The 12,645-nt window shown below is 45.3% G+C and overlaps 1 protein-coding gene across 1 annotated transcript; it reads left to right on the top strand.

Annotated features, from left to right (window-relative positions):
* Positions 1 to 301: 301 nt before the first annotated feature.
* C2H8orf76 (chromosome 2 C8orf76 homolog) lies at positions 302 to 11,998 on the top strand. Its single transcript, XM_005288762.5, has 6 exons — positions 302 to 896; positions 4,766 to 4,861; positions 5,491 to 5,634; positions 6,612 to 7,138; positions 9,499 to 9,631; positions 10,677 to 11,998. The coding sequence occupies exons 1-6, from the start codon at positions 780 to 782 to the stop codon at positions 10,833 to 10,835; spliced, it is 1,176 nt and encodes a 391-aa protein (XP_005288819.2). The 5' UTR covers positions 302 to 779; the 3' UTR covers positions 10,836 to 11,998.
* Positions 11,999 to 12,645: the final 647 nt, after the last annotated feature.

The following is a 12,645-nucleotide window of genomic DNA, read 5'->3' as shown; positions in this document are numbered from 1 at the left end:
AATAATCACTTCCCTCAATCTGCTGGCAACGCTCCTACTAATCTTGGATTCTGGTGGCTGGTGCTAATGCAAATATTAACCTTTCCGGCAGGGGATAAAAGAGAAAGTGGTGCGAGGCCCATGTGTCTCTGAGAGCAGTTCCTATCCTGCCTATGACCCATGCGTGGCCACAGGGAGCCCGCGGGCCATACACCGCCCACAGGCAGCACTGGCAAAGCCTCAGACTACAGCTCCCAGCATGCAACGGGGCATGGAAAGAACTACAGTTCCCCAGCACGCAGAGCATTGCATGCTGGGAGTTGTAATCTCCGCGTCTGACACACCCCCATTGGCAGAGGAAGGTGTGTTGCATGCCGGGAGCTGCAGTCCCTGGGGCGCAGTGCCTGACCCAATGCCCTCAGACTGCTCGGTTCCCATCAGCGTCTCGGCTCTTCCCCCTCAATGCCAGCGCCGCCCCTGGAGCGCCCTGCCCGAATCCGAGATGGCTACCGCAAGCACGGGGTGCCACTCTAGCTGCCGCCAGTGCCTCTCTATAGCCAGGGAGGGACTCTCTAGCCGCGTCCTCCTTGATTTTTGCCCAATACCCCATCAGGGGAGGCACTCTTGCCGCGGCTCCGCGCTTCTCTATGGTCCCCGTGGGGGAGCACACTAGCCGCTGCGGGGCATCTCCTTCTGGCTAGGCTCAGCAGGGGACACTCTAGCCAGGGCTTTATCCGTTCCGGGACGGGGGGCGCTCTAGCCGGAGACTCTGTGGCCAAGGAGGCCGGTTTGCGGAGGCGATGGAGCTGGCGCTGGGGTTCGGGTTCGAATTCGAGGATTCGGTGTTCGCCCGGAGCAGGGACGGGGGCCGGGGCGGCGGCTGCGCGGCCTACACCGCCAAGCGCTGCGAGCCTCAGGTGAGGGGCGGCGGCTCGCGGGAGCCCCCGGGGACTTTCCTCTGCCGCCGGGCCCACGAGGAGCAGGGAGGCTGGGGCACTTGTATGGGCAGTGGGGGCTGGGCTGGGGAGTCACTGTTAGGGGACTGGGGGGCACTTGTATGGGCAGTGGGGGCTGTGGGGTCACTGTTAGGGGGCTGGGAGGCACTGTTGCATGGGCAGTGAGGGCTGGGCTGGGGGTCACTGTTGTATGGGCAGTGAGGGTTGGGCTGGGGGGTACTGTTTGGGTGGGGGGGCTGGGCTCACTGTTAGGGGGCTGGGGGTCACTGTTGTATGGGCAGTGAGGTTTGGGATGGGGAGTCACTGTTAGGGGACTGGGGGGCACTTGTATGGGCAGTGGGGGCTGTGGGGTCACTGTTAGGGGGCTGGGAGGCACTGTTGCATGGGCAGTGAGGGCTGGGCTGGGGGTCACTGTTGTATGGGCAGTGAGGGCTGGGCTGGGGGGCACTGTTGTATGGGCAGTGAGGGCTGGGCTGGGGGGGCTGGGCTGACTGTTAGGGGGCTGGGGGTCACTGTTGTATGGGCAGTGAGGGTTGGGCTGGGGAGTCACTGTTAGGGGACTGGGGGGCACTTGTATGGGCAGTGGGGGCTGTGGGGTCACTGTTAGGGGGCTGGGAGGCACTGTTGCATGGGCAGTGAGGGCTGGGCTGGGGGTCACTGTTGTATGGGCAGTGAGGGCTGGGCTGGGGGTCACTGTTGTATGGGCAGTGAGGGTTGGGCTGGGGGGGCACTGTTTGGGCGGGGGGCTGGGCTGACTTAGGGGGCTGAGGGTCACTGTTGTATGGGCAGTGAGGGTTGGGCTGGGGGGTACTGTTTGGGTGGGGGGGCTGGGCTCACTGTTAGGGGGCTGGGGGTCACTGTTGTATGGGCAGTGAGGTTTGGGATGGGGGGTACTGTTGGGGAGTTGGGGGGCACTGTTGTATGGGCAGTGGGGGCTGGGGTGGGGGGGCTGGGCTGACTGTTAGGGGGCTGGGGGTCACTGTTGTATGGGCAGTGAGGGTTGGGCTGGGGGGTACTGTTGGGGAGTTGGGGGCCATGTTATGGTTGCCGTCTGTCTGGGGTTTACCCAGACAGTCAAGTTTTTGGCTTCTGTGTCTGGGTGCCATATAGGGAAAGTCCAGTTGAATAGGGGACCTGGCAGTATCCAGTCAGATGTATTGACTGGACACCAACAGTCTGGTTACCGCAGAGCAGGGGGAGGCACCAGATCATTAACCAGCACCAGCTCCTGCTCAGCAGAGGGAGCCCAGTTTGGGGGGAGGGATGTGGAGACGTCCAATGAGCAACAGGATGGGGGTTTAGGGGAAGAGGCAGAGCAGGAGTAGGGCCTGTAGGGCTCTGGTTAACAGCAGTTAGAAAGGTGGCAATCTTAAGGACTGTTGTACGGGCAGTACGGACTGGGCTGGGGGGATACTGTGTCTGGGGGGCTGGGTCAGGTGAACTGTTGGGATGCTGGATTGAGGGGCACTGTTGTGGAGGGACATTGTGGGGAGGGGCTGGGCTAGGGCACTGTTAGGGGATGGGGTTCTTGCAGTGCCTAGTCTAAATGAGAGCAGAATGGGGCCTGCAGTGTTCATACATGTGCATTAGACCTTTATCCATTTCTTAGATTGTAAACTCTTCAGGGCTGGGGCTTTTTGTTCTGTGTTTGTATAGCACTTAGCACTATGGGATCCTGGTCCATGACTGAGGCTCCTATGGTAATACAAATAATAATCCATACAGTTTTTCATGGTGTCCAAAATGAGTAAAATTTTCATGGTAAAATGAGTGTTGATGGCAGATAGTCCATTTTGGCTTTGAGAGTAGTCTTTACAGTGTTTCAGAGTTTAGGCCATTTGTCTGCTCTAACATAAATATATAGTGGCATGTACATTTAAAAAAACACACCCCTCTAGCCTCCACCCACACCCTATCAAACCAAACTCTCCATTGAACACATCCTGAGGAGAGGATGAGAGAGAGAATGAACCACACATGGCAAATGTTAGTTATGGTGATAAGGCACGACTGGAAGATGCTCGGATACTATGGTGATGAGGAGGGTATAAGAATCTGTCGAATAGAATAGTCATGCTGCTATGGCACTTTAGAAGGAGCAGAACTTTGTGAAAACTTTTCAGTGGCATATCTCTAATCTTTCTTAGGGGGAAAAAAAGCGAAAATGACTGTGAATGCAACATTAAAATTCAGAAAACCAAGAATGTGAATCAGGAAATTGAAAAGTTTAGATTTCTACTCTATTTGTTGACTATACACTTCAGCCTGCCAGTACTTAAGGTATGCTATAAAACAGTGGTTCTTAAGGAGTCCGGGGGCCCCTAGGTGGTTGCGAACAGGTTTCAGGGGGTCCGTCAATCAGGGCCAGAATTAGACTCGCTGGGGCCTAGAGCAGAAAGGCGAAAACCACTGCCTGGGGCTGAAGCCCCGAGGCCTCCACCAAGGGCTGAAGCCTGAGCAATGTAGCTTTGCGGTAGTCCCTGTGGCATAGGGCCCCAAGCAACTGCCCTGTTTGCTATTCCCTAATGCCGGCCCTGGCTTTTGTATGCAGAAAAGCAGTTGTTGTGGCACTGCTGGACCATGGAGTTTTTATTGCATGTTGGGGGGGATGGGAGGGGGCTCAGAAAGAAATAAGTTGAGAACCCCTGCTATAAAATACATAGGCTGTGTAACATACCTGAGATAAATTGCTGTTGAAACCTTAGCTTTTTAATTTCCTTATTTTTTTTAGATGTCTGGTTCGCAATCTTAACTTATTGTACCATAAATGTTTGCATTTAATGCAGTATTATCTTTACCCATTATGGTGAACTTACTTGTTTATGAGCTTGGTGTGGTAGCTTCTAAATCAGGGGTGGGCAAACTTTTTGGCCTGAGGGCCACACCTGGGAATAGAAATTGAATGGTGGGCCATGAATGCTCACAAAATTGGGGTTGGAGGTGCGGGCTCTGGTTAGGGGTGTGGGCTCTGGTTGGGGGTGCGGGCTCTGGGATGGCACTGGGGATAAGGAGTTTGGGGTGTAGGAGGGTGCTCGGGCAGGTACCAAGGGGTTCGGAGGGCGGGAGGAGGATCAGGGCTGGAGCAGGGGTTCGGGAAGGGGTGCAGGTTCTGGCTAGGGGTGCAGGCTCTGGGGTGGGGCTGGGGATGAGAGGTTTGGGGTGCAGGAGGGTGCTCTGGGCTGGGATCGAGGAGTTTGGAGAGCAGGAGGGGGTTCAAGGGTGGGGCAGCAAGTTGGGGTGTGGGGAGAGGCTCAGATGTGCAGGCTTCAAGCGGCGCTTACCTCAAGCTGCTCCTGGAAGCAGTGGCATGTCCCTTCTCCAACTCCTATGCGAAGGCGTGGTCAGGTGGCTCTGCACGCTGCCTCATCTGCAGGCACCGGCCCTGCACCTCCCATTGGAGCATCAGAGGCGGCCATTGGACCGCGTAGGAGCCGGAGCAATGCCATGCCGCGGCTTCTGGGAGCCGCATGGTGTGGCCCCCGACCCAGCACCCCAGCTGGAGCACCGGGGTGCGGCCCCCGACCCAGCATCCTGGCTGGAGCGCCAGAGTGGGGCAAGCCCCAGACCCTGCTCCCCAGCGGGAGCTCGCGGGCCAGCTTAAAATGGCTCAAAGGCTAGATAGTTTGACTGCCCCTGTTCTAAATATAATGGCTGCATTGGCCCTCATGCTGTGACTCCACTTACAAATCTACTGCTGTGTAGTCTCATCCTGAAATACTCTACTCAGTCCAGACGCTGGTAGTTGTTGTTGTAAACTGCTTAATAGCCAAGTTGAAAATCATAACTTCAATTTCCACAATACACTTGAATATTTTCCTTTGTGTTTACAGTGGTTTTGTGAGGACGCAAACAGCGAGGACGATGTTGAAATTCTAACTGCCAAAAAATTCAGAGGTGATTTGGCATACAGACAACAAGAGTTTCAGGTATTTTCATGGTTCCAGTACTTTCTGCGAAACGGGGATATAAGTCAGATTGAGGTCTTGGATAATTGAAGCTTTCTGCATCGACAGCTTGAATGTTTGTCCTGTAGTTCTTAAGGGGAACCTCAAGCAGATAAGGCTCAAAACTTGAAATATAGCAGGTTCCACTTAAAACAGACTGGGTCCAAATGAAAAATGGTTTCTGTAATCAAATATATTTTGTAAGGATTGACTTATCAGCTGAGTTATAGAACAGATTTCTCCAGATGTTTTCTGATACCTCATTTACGTCAGTGATAGTGGAGATTGTTCATCAGTCTGAAGGCTTGGGTTTAACACTTTTTATATTCATCATCCTTATTAATATTTATACATAATAAAGACGTTCACCGTTTCCCTCCACACCCCCTCCAAAAAACCAGCTCAGGCCCATTTTTTTCAAAGTACTTGGCAGGTCACCTTAAACAAAATAAGTTGTTAATTTGATTTTCAAATTCCTATCCACTCAGATTATAGCTGTAATTGTGGTGCATATTCAAGTTATAGCTTTTGATCTTTTTCGTTTAGTTCTGCTTAGTCCTATATCCTGTTGCTTTTCATTTTAACTTTTATTTTTGCAAACATCCTACTAGAAAGCCCTGTATGAGTACTCGAGCTGCTTGCTGCTGTTACCTTCCAGTAACGTTGCAATGAGAAGAGATGTCCAAGAGGGCCAGGCTCGGTGTTTAGCTCACCTAGGAAGGCACAAGGAGGCTCTGGATATTGCAGAAAAACTGGTTAGTTATGCAGTCCTTTCCCCCCACCCCCTGCAACACCTACATACCATGATCAGTACTCTTTTTTTACACATACTATTTTCTGGAAAAATTTCCTTCTCCTATAAAATAACTCCTTTGTGTGCGCTCAGTGCAAAAAACACTTTGCCACAGAAGTGTTGATGGTAATCTTAGAGAGGAGTAGAATCTTGAGGGATAGCTCAGTGGTTAGGGGGGAGGGATAGCTCAGTGGTTTGAGCATTGGCCTGCTAAACCCAGGGTTGTGAGTTCAATCCTTGAGGGGGCCACTTAGGGATCTGGGGCAAAATCAGTACTTGGTTCTGCTAGCGAAGGCAGGGGGCTGAACTTGATGACCTTTCAGGGTCCCTTCCAGTTCTATGAGATAGGTATATCTCCATATATTATTATTATTATTATTTGCTCTGCTGGCCAGGATTAATGTAATTAAGAAAGGGGGTAAATGAATAGTCCATACCTTTTCACCGTAAGTGGCACCCCCAATTTGAACACCCCTCTTACTCCCAAGCATTTACTACCAACCCCTTCCACACACCTCCAAAAATCTTACCCCATGCAGAGTTCTGATCCTGTAAAAGGAGAAGTGCCAGAGAGTCCATGAAGTCCACTAGGGATTTTGCTTTTGCTATTGTTTTATGTGGAAGGCATTCAGATACTGTGTCGATGGGTGGCAGTATAAAACTATAAAAAAGATAAGTGATAAAATTCAAGGATGATACTGTCAGGTTCGGATAAGGCACCACTTAGGGGAGTGCATTCTTTGAATCTACTGTAGCTGATTGCACATAATTATATCAGCTTATCTTAAAAATATTTAACAGAATTTGGATAATTAATTTTGGAAATCATAAGCGGAGAGCGGGAGGGAGGGATTTGTCCATCACTGGAAAAAATATCTTCCTGAATAATGATGACTGTGTCCATTCTACTGTGTTTAATCTGTCATAATTTGTTTCTAGAGAAATGGGGCAACTAACACAGATCATTTAACAACTGTCCTCAACCTGCAGTTTGCCATTTATTGTCACCTGAAAAATATAGAGGAAAAGATCACATGCCTACAGCAACTGATTTCCTTACATCCTTTTAACCCATGGAACTGGAAGCTACTTGCTGAGGCTTATATGAGCTGTTTACAGACTCTGCCTCCGTCATCCATTTCAGAAATGAAACTTGTTCAATGCAAAGATTGTACTGCAATTGACCAAGTTTTCCAAACCTCACCAGGACTGTTTGGAAAAGAAATGAACCTTCAATGTCACAAAACGCTCAGCGGGAGAGAAGACGTTTGGTCAACACTTTCTATAAAAACAACCAGAGACAACTCAGTATCTTACAGTGATAGCCACATGGTAGAGGGATCCCTCCATATCACAGAAGAATGTGAAACACGGGACAAAATGAAACATGCTACCTTTGAGCTCTGGGGACAGGAAGCATTGAAAGATGTTTGGATAAAGGCATGTGCCTCCTTTGTTAGAACAAGGTAACTAAATATATAATTAAAGGGATAACCTTAACTACCCTTAGTCCAAAAAGATTTTTTTTTTAAATGTAGTATTCGTAAACCTTAATATCAAAATTTGATATTGTCAATTTAAATATTTCCCTCATTGTTGGGGAATCCAAGATTTCGTAAGTCATTGAATATGTTAGTCATCCTGTGGAATTTTAAAATGTTCAGTGTACACCTCAGAACGGGTGAGGTATAACTGTCCGTCGAGGGGGCGGGGGGATTAAGAACTCTAAAAGTATATTAAAATTTATATTTTCAACTGTACCAAGACTGAGACAATGTGACAATTTTAAGTTTGTTTTTCTAGAGATGCACAAGAGAGAGAACACTTATTTGTTATATAGTAACTCCTCACTTAGTCATCCTGGTTAACGTTGTTTCATTTTACACTGCTGATCTATTAGAAAACATGCTCATTTAAAGTTGCGCAATGCTCCCTTATAACGTCGTTTGGCAGCCGCCTGCTTTGTCCACTGCTTGCAGGAAAAGCAGCCCTTTGCAGCTAGCTGGTGGGAGGCTTGGAACTAGAGTGGACCGGCAGCCCCCTATCAGCTCCCCGTTCCCCTAAGTTCCCCGTGTGGCAGCTGCCCAGCAGGCTATCAATTGCTGGTAGTTCAGCTGTCCCTCCCCCCACTGCCCTGTGCTGCTCCTGCCCTCTGCCTTGAAGCTGCTCCCGGGAGCCTCTTGCTTGCTGTGTGGGAGGAGAGGGGGCGCTATGTCAGCGAGGCCCACTCCCCCCAGCACCCTGCTTACTTCATCTTCCGTAGAGCAGGGGGGACACATGACAGGGCTCAGGACGGAGGGAGCTTCCTGGCAGCAGCTGCCATCTCAGTTTGCTGATCTACTTAACAAGGCTGTGTACTTAGAGTGGGGTCAGCGTACTTAAAGGGGCAATGTGCATCTCTTTCTCTCTCTCACATACATACACACACACACACATATACCGTGTCTGTGTCTGCCTGCCATGCTGTCTCCCCTCCCTCCATTCCTGCTGCCTTGTAGAGTGTGAGGGTACATTAACAACAATGAGTTAACCCTTGAGGGCTCAGCCAATTGCTAATTCATCATTTAGCATTAAGGCATTCCCTGGGAAATATCCCTCCCTCTGACTCCACCACCTCAACCAAGCTTCACAATCATCATTGCTGTGTACAGTATTAAATTGTTTGTTTAAAACTTATACTGTGTGTGTGTATATAAAAATACAGTCTTCTGTCTGGCGAAAAAAATTTCCCTGGAACCTAACCCCCCCTATTAACATTAATTCTTATGGGGAAATTGGATTCGCTTTACATCGTTTTGCTTAAAGTCGCATTTTTCAGGAACATAACTACAACGTTAAGCGAGGAGTTACTGTATTAAAACTACATTCAAGGTAAAGATATGCTTTGCATCATGTTTCATGCACAGAGTTCAGTATCAGGTGTTTGTAAACACTATAGTTTAACTTTGTCCCAGTGTCTTCAAATGTTGTAGTTTATTTTTAGATATACACACATCTGCATATTAAATCTCTTCCTAGGTGAAATTCATCCTTGTGCAGAGTGCCAGCACAAGGCCTATGTCCAATGGAAGTCGCACTGCATTCTTAGGCTTTTCTGGGCTTAAGTGAGACATAAATGATGCATGGGTCTTGACTGGCCCTCTACATGGGGTGAATTTCTCCTTGGGAGAGATGTTCCTATGAATTTCACCCCCCCAGCGAATAAGGTTCTGTTCTAAAACTGTGGACTTTATATAAAATCCCCACTTCAGAATGACAAGGGGGGTGAGGTGTAATATCTTTTATTGAACTAACTTCTGCTGGTGAAAGAGCTTGTCTATAAATGTACTAAAAGCATTATGCCCAGGCTTGCAGCACTTCCTCTGAAATGGATATAGGTGTAAAAGATTTTAGAACTACATTTGAGGACTGGTTTATGTGGAAATGAGCATGAGCTTGTGAGATTCTTCAGAATCTAAAGTGCCTTTTTGTCTTAAAACTAAAGTTTCTATCTCTTCTGTTTACAGTGATATCTCTATATGCAGCAAGATGCTGCTTTCTTGTTAAGTCTGAAATCAGACATTGAGCACAGGATGTACACTGAAGCTGGGTATCTCCTATCAAATCATGGTGTATCTCGTATTACGGTGTTGAGCATAATATAACCTGCATAGATGTATACAGATTTCTCCTCTTTCTTTGCTTCCCTGGTTAAAAATCCCAAGAAAAAGTTTGTTTTAAAACAATACTTTAAAAGTCTTGATTTCGTGTTGTCTTTTTAATATTTTTGACAGTTGGCACTTCTCTGAATTGGCTGCATATCTTCATTGAGACTTTCTACTTTCAGGCTTTTACTTCAGATTACACAGTTGCAACAGTCATCCTTTGCTCTGGAGAAGAATTTAAAGGTTCAGCGGGAAACTGAAGACAAAGTAAAAGGTTTTGGTTTAAAGGAAGAATCCTTGTTGTTGATTACTGAGGTGAGTGTACCATTTCATTGTGAAACAAGAGTTCATAGACACTGTCTTATATTGATCCACTTAGTCTGCAGAGATTTGTCTAATGGAAATGTTCCAGGGGATTGGGGAGGGGGCATTATGTTAGCACCGATTCTTCAGACTTACATTTGCAGGTACTCTGAAGAGGTGCATGTTGTTTTGGGGTATTCTGTTATTACCTGATTGTTTTTGCTTTGATTAGAATACAGGTTTCATTTTAAGAAAAACGTATGCAGGAGAGAAAATTATAAACATGCAACAAACTGAGAACGCATGGAGTTTTATTAAACACTCCAATTTCTTATTAGTTTTTCAGAAAACCAAACAAACTTCCTTGCAATAATTATTTTAACAGTATTAATTTTTGTCGTCTTATTCTGTGTACTAGGTTCTACACTCGTTTTAGATGGTTCCATAAGAGTGGGTATATATTCCATGTCTGAGTTCATAGAGATTACAAACATGCAGCCTCAAAGGATTTTGTGGTGTTGAGCTCAAGACACATAGGCATCTATATACTTTGAACTCAAGGAGAATCTCCTTTTGCTGTCACTAGTAGGGCTTTATACTTTTTATTTAATCAGCCACTAAAAGGCAAGTCCATTGCAAGCTGACACATTAGAGCAGGACTGATTCCATCCATTAGAGGGCAATAGTATGCAGATTATCTAGTACATCACAAAGAAATCTGGGAAAGGAAATGTCTCCCTTCCCATGCATTTCTTGGTATAATTCCCGCCTTCCTGGAAAATCAAAATATTGCTGCTGCTGCCATGTGTGAATTACTTGAATTTATATTTGGCAATGAGGTTTCTCACTTTCATTCTGTGAGCAATGGGACTTCAGTGTCCCATTCTTGTTGCACACTGCAGTAGGTGAACAGTTTGACCATGAGTTGGAAATTTTAGCTCGGTTGTATTATTAGTGTTCCTAGATGTAAGTATATGTTTGTTTACTGTAGAATGTATTATTTTCACTGCTGGTAATTTTTCTGTGCTTTTTTTTCCCCTTTTTATTTCACCTGCAGGTTATGGGAGAGGATCTCATTCCAGAAAAACTGAAAGAGGATGTTCAGGGAGAGATAAAATGTGTAGGCCCTTCAGCACTGACATCCTTGGTAACTACATCAGCTATAGAATTTGAAGGCAAATGGTTCAAAAAGCTCCAAGACAGTTTGTCACTTTGACAGACAATTCTTCCCAGATATATATATTCCAGCATAAGTAATTTACAGGGTATTGTTGTATTTATTTTTTTATCTTCTCTACCTCCAATGATGACGGAATAACTTTTATGGAATAAAGTTCATATTACTTTATTTTTAAAGTAACGTGATTCTATATCTTTTAAGAACATTGGCTGCATTTATAATAATCAGTCTCCTTGCATACTTGTTGGCTTTTTCTTTCTGTGCTACAGCATTTCCAATAGACGTAACAGATCCAGTTTAAAACTGGGCCACGGCAAGTGACATTCTTAGCCTTCAAAGGCATATTGCAACACTGAACATCACAAAGTTTACTTTTTGGGCACACCTCACCTAGGATTTCTTTGCAGCTCTGAAGTCCTTAGGGGAATCTCACCACAAATATCTAGCCTGAAATTTCTTCAGTATTTGGTTTTATCTTGCTGTATTTAGAACTGTGGAATTAGCACTTTCTTATTTTAAACTCTGGTGGGTTTGTTTTTAAAATTAGTATTTCTTTATAAGTAGAGAGATTTCTACTATTCAAATTCAGATAGCTGGGAACCTTAATATATTAAGTTGTATTCAGAATATTTTCAATAAGGAGCAACTCTCTGACTTTCTAAAAATGTAATGCTAAAATGTCCCTTCTGGTCTGTACAGAGAGTCTCTCTTCAAGACTAATGGGTTTTCTGTGCAAGTGTAGAACTCACTATACATCTCCACTTTTGCTTGTGCAGAGGGCTCAGAATACTAAGTTTCTGAGGCTATGCATATTGGAGAGAACTTAGTCTGATAGTACCCTTTGTGAAATTGTGTGAGAGAGAAATGCAGTGTTGATCCTACTGCAAACAGTTCTCTCATCTGTACAGTTTTTCATGTTAAACCTTCAGTTTATAATGACTCCAGACACCTGTTTGCTGTAAGTTTAAAAGCAGTGAAATTACATGGTTTGGACTTGTTCTGTGCTTTGGAAAAGGCAGAGATCTTTATTTGGTTTTCTCTGATCAACATAGTTTGCATTCCAGGCAACCAAGGTGTGCTCTTAATTAAAAAAAAAAAAAAATTATTCCCTACTCCTCTTCAAACATTGAATGTATTCTGTTCTCATTAATTTTTCATTAACTGTTACCAAATCAAAATATACTCTTTCAGCATAATGATTTTGTTGTCTTGTGGATTTTCCTTATCTTGTGCTTGCCTTTCTTTTCAATGTACTAAAGAATGCTGAAGCTTTTAAAAACAAATTCACTGAACTGTAATCCCACACTCAAAACCACGCTTCTCTGGTAATTTTAAATGGAGTTCAGAACTTTAAAACAATTGTTCAGAGTTGCCCGTAATACTCAGTAATCATTTGTGTTCAGTAAAAGTTAAGTATTGGGCTTCTCCTGGGGGGAAAAAAAATTGCCTCCATGTCATATCAAATTATTTATGGTGGTTTTGTAACTTAATGTTCATAAACCACATCCTGGGCAGCTTGTTGTGAAAGGTAGTTGTTTTGTCAAGAATACTTAAATATAACCAAGTATTCCTTTTAGTCATGTGTATTCTTTACTTTTAAAACACTTCATTGGGCTCTTTTAAAGAGGACACTGAATAAACTGATGCTTACACACAACTATATGTACTTCATTGACTGTCAGTTTCTACTTTTGGATAGGAAGATTTATAGAAAGCTAGTTATAATGGTTCTAAAGTGATTGTTGCATGAGAGCACAATCTAACTATATGCTTTTTAATACTGTTAATAAGCATTTGAATGCAGTGATTCTGATTTATGGCAGACATAATCAGTTGTTCACTGCCA

The sequence above is a fragment of the Chrysemys picta genome, chromosome 2 (genome assembly GCF_011386835.1).
Source record: "Chrysemys picta bellii isolate R12L10 chromosome 2, ASM1138683v2, whole genome shotgun sequence".
Taxonomy (NCBI): domain Eukaryota; kingdom Metazoa; phylum Chordata; order Testudines; family Emydidae; genus Chrysemys; species Chrysemys picta.
Note: the sequence above shows the minus strand (reverse complement) of the source record. Positions and strands in the feature narration are given on the sequence as shown.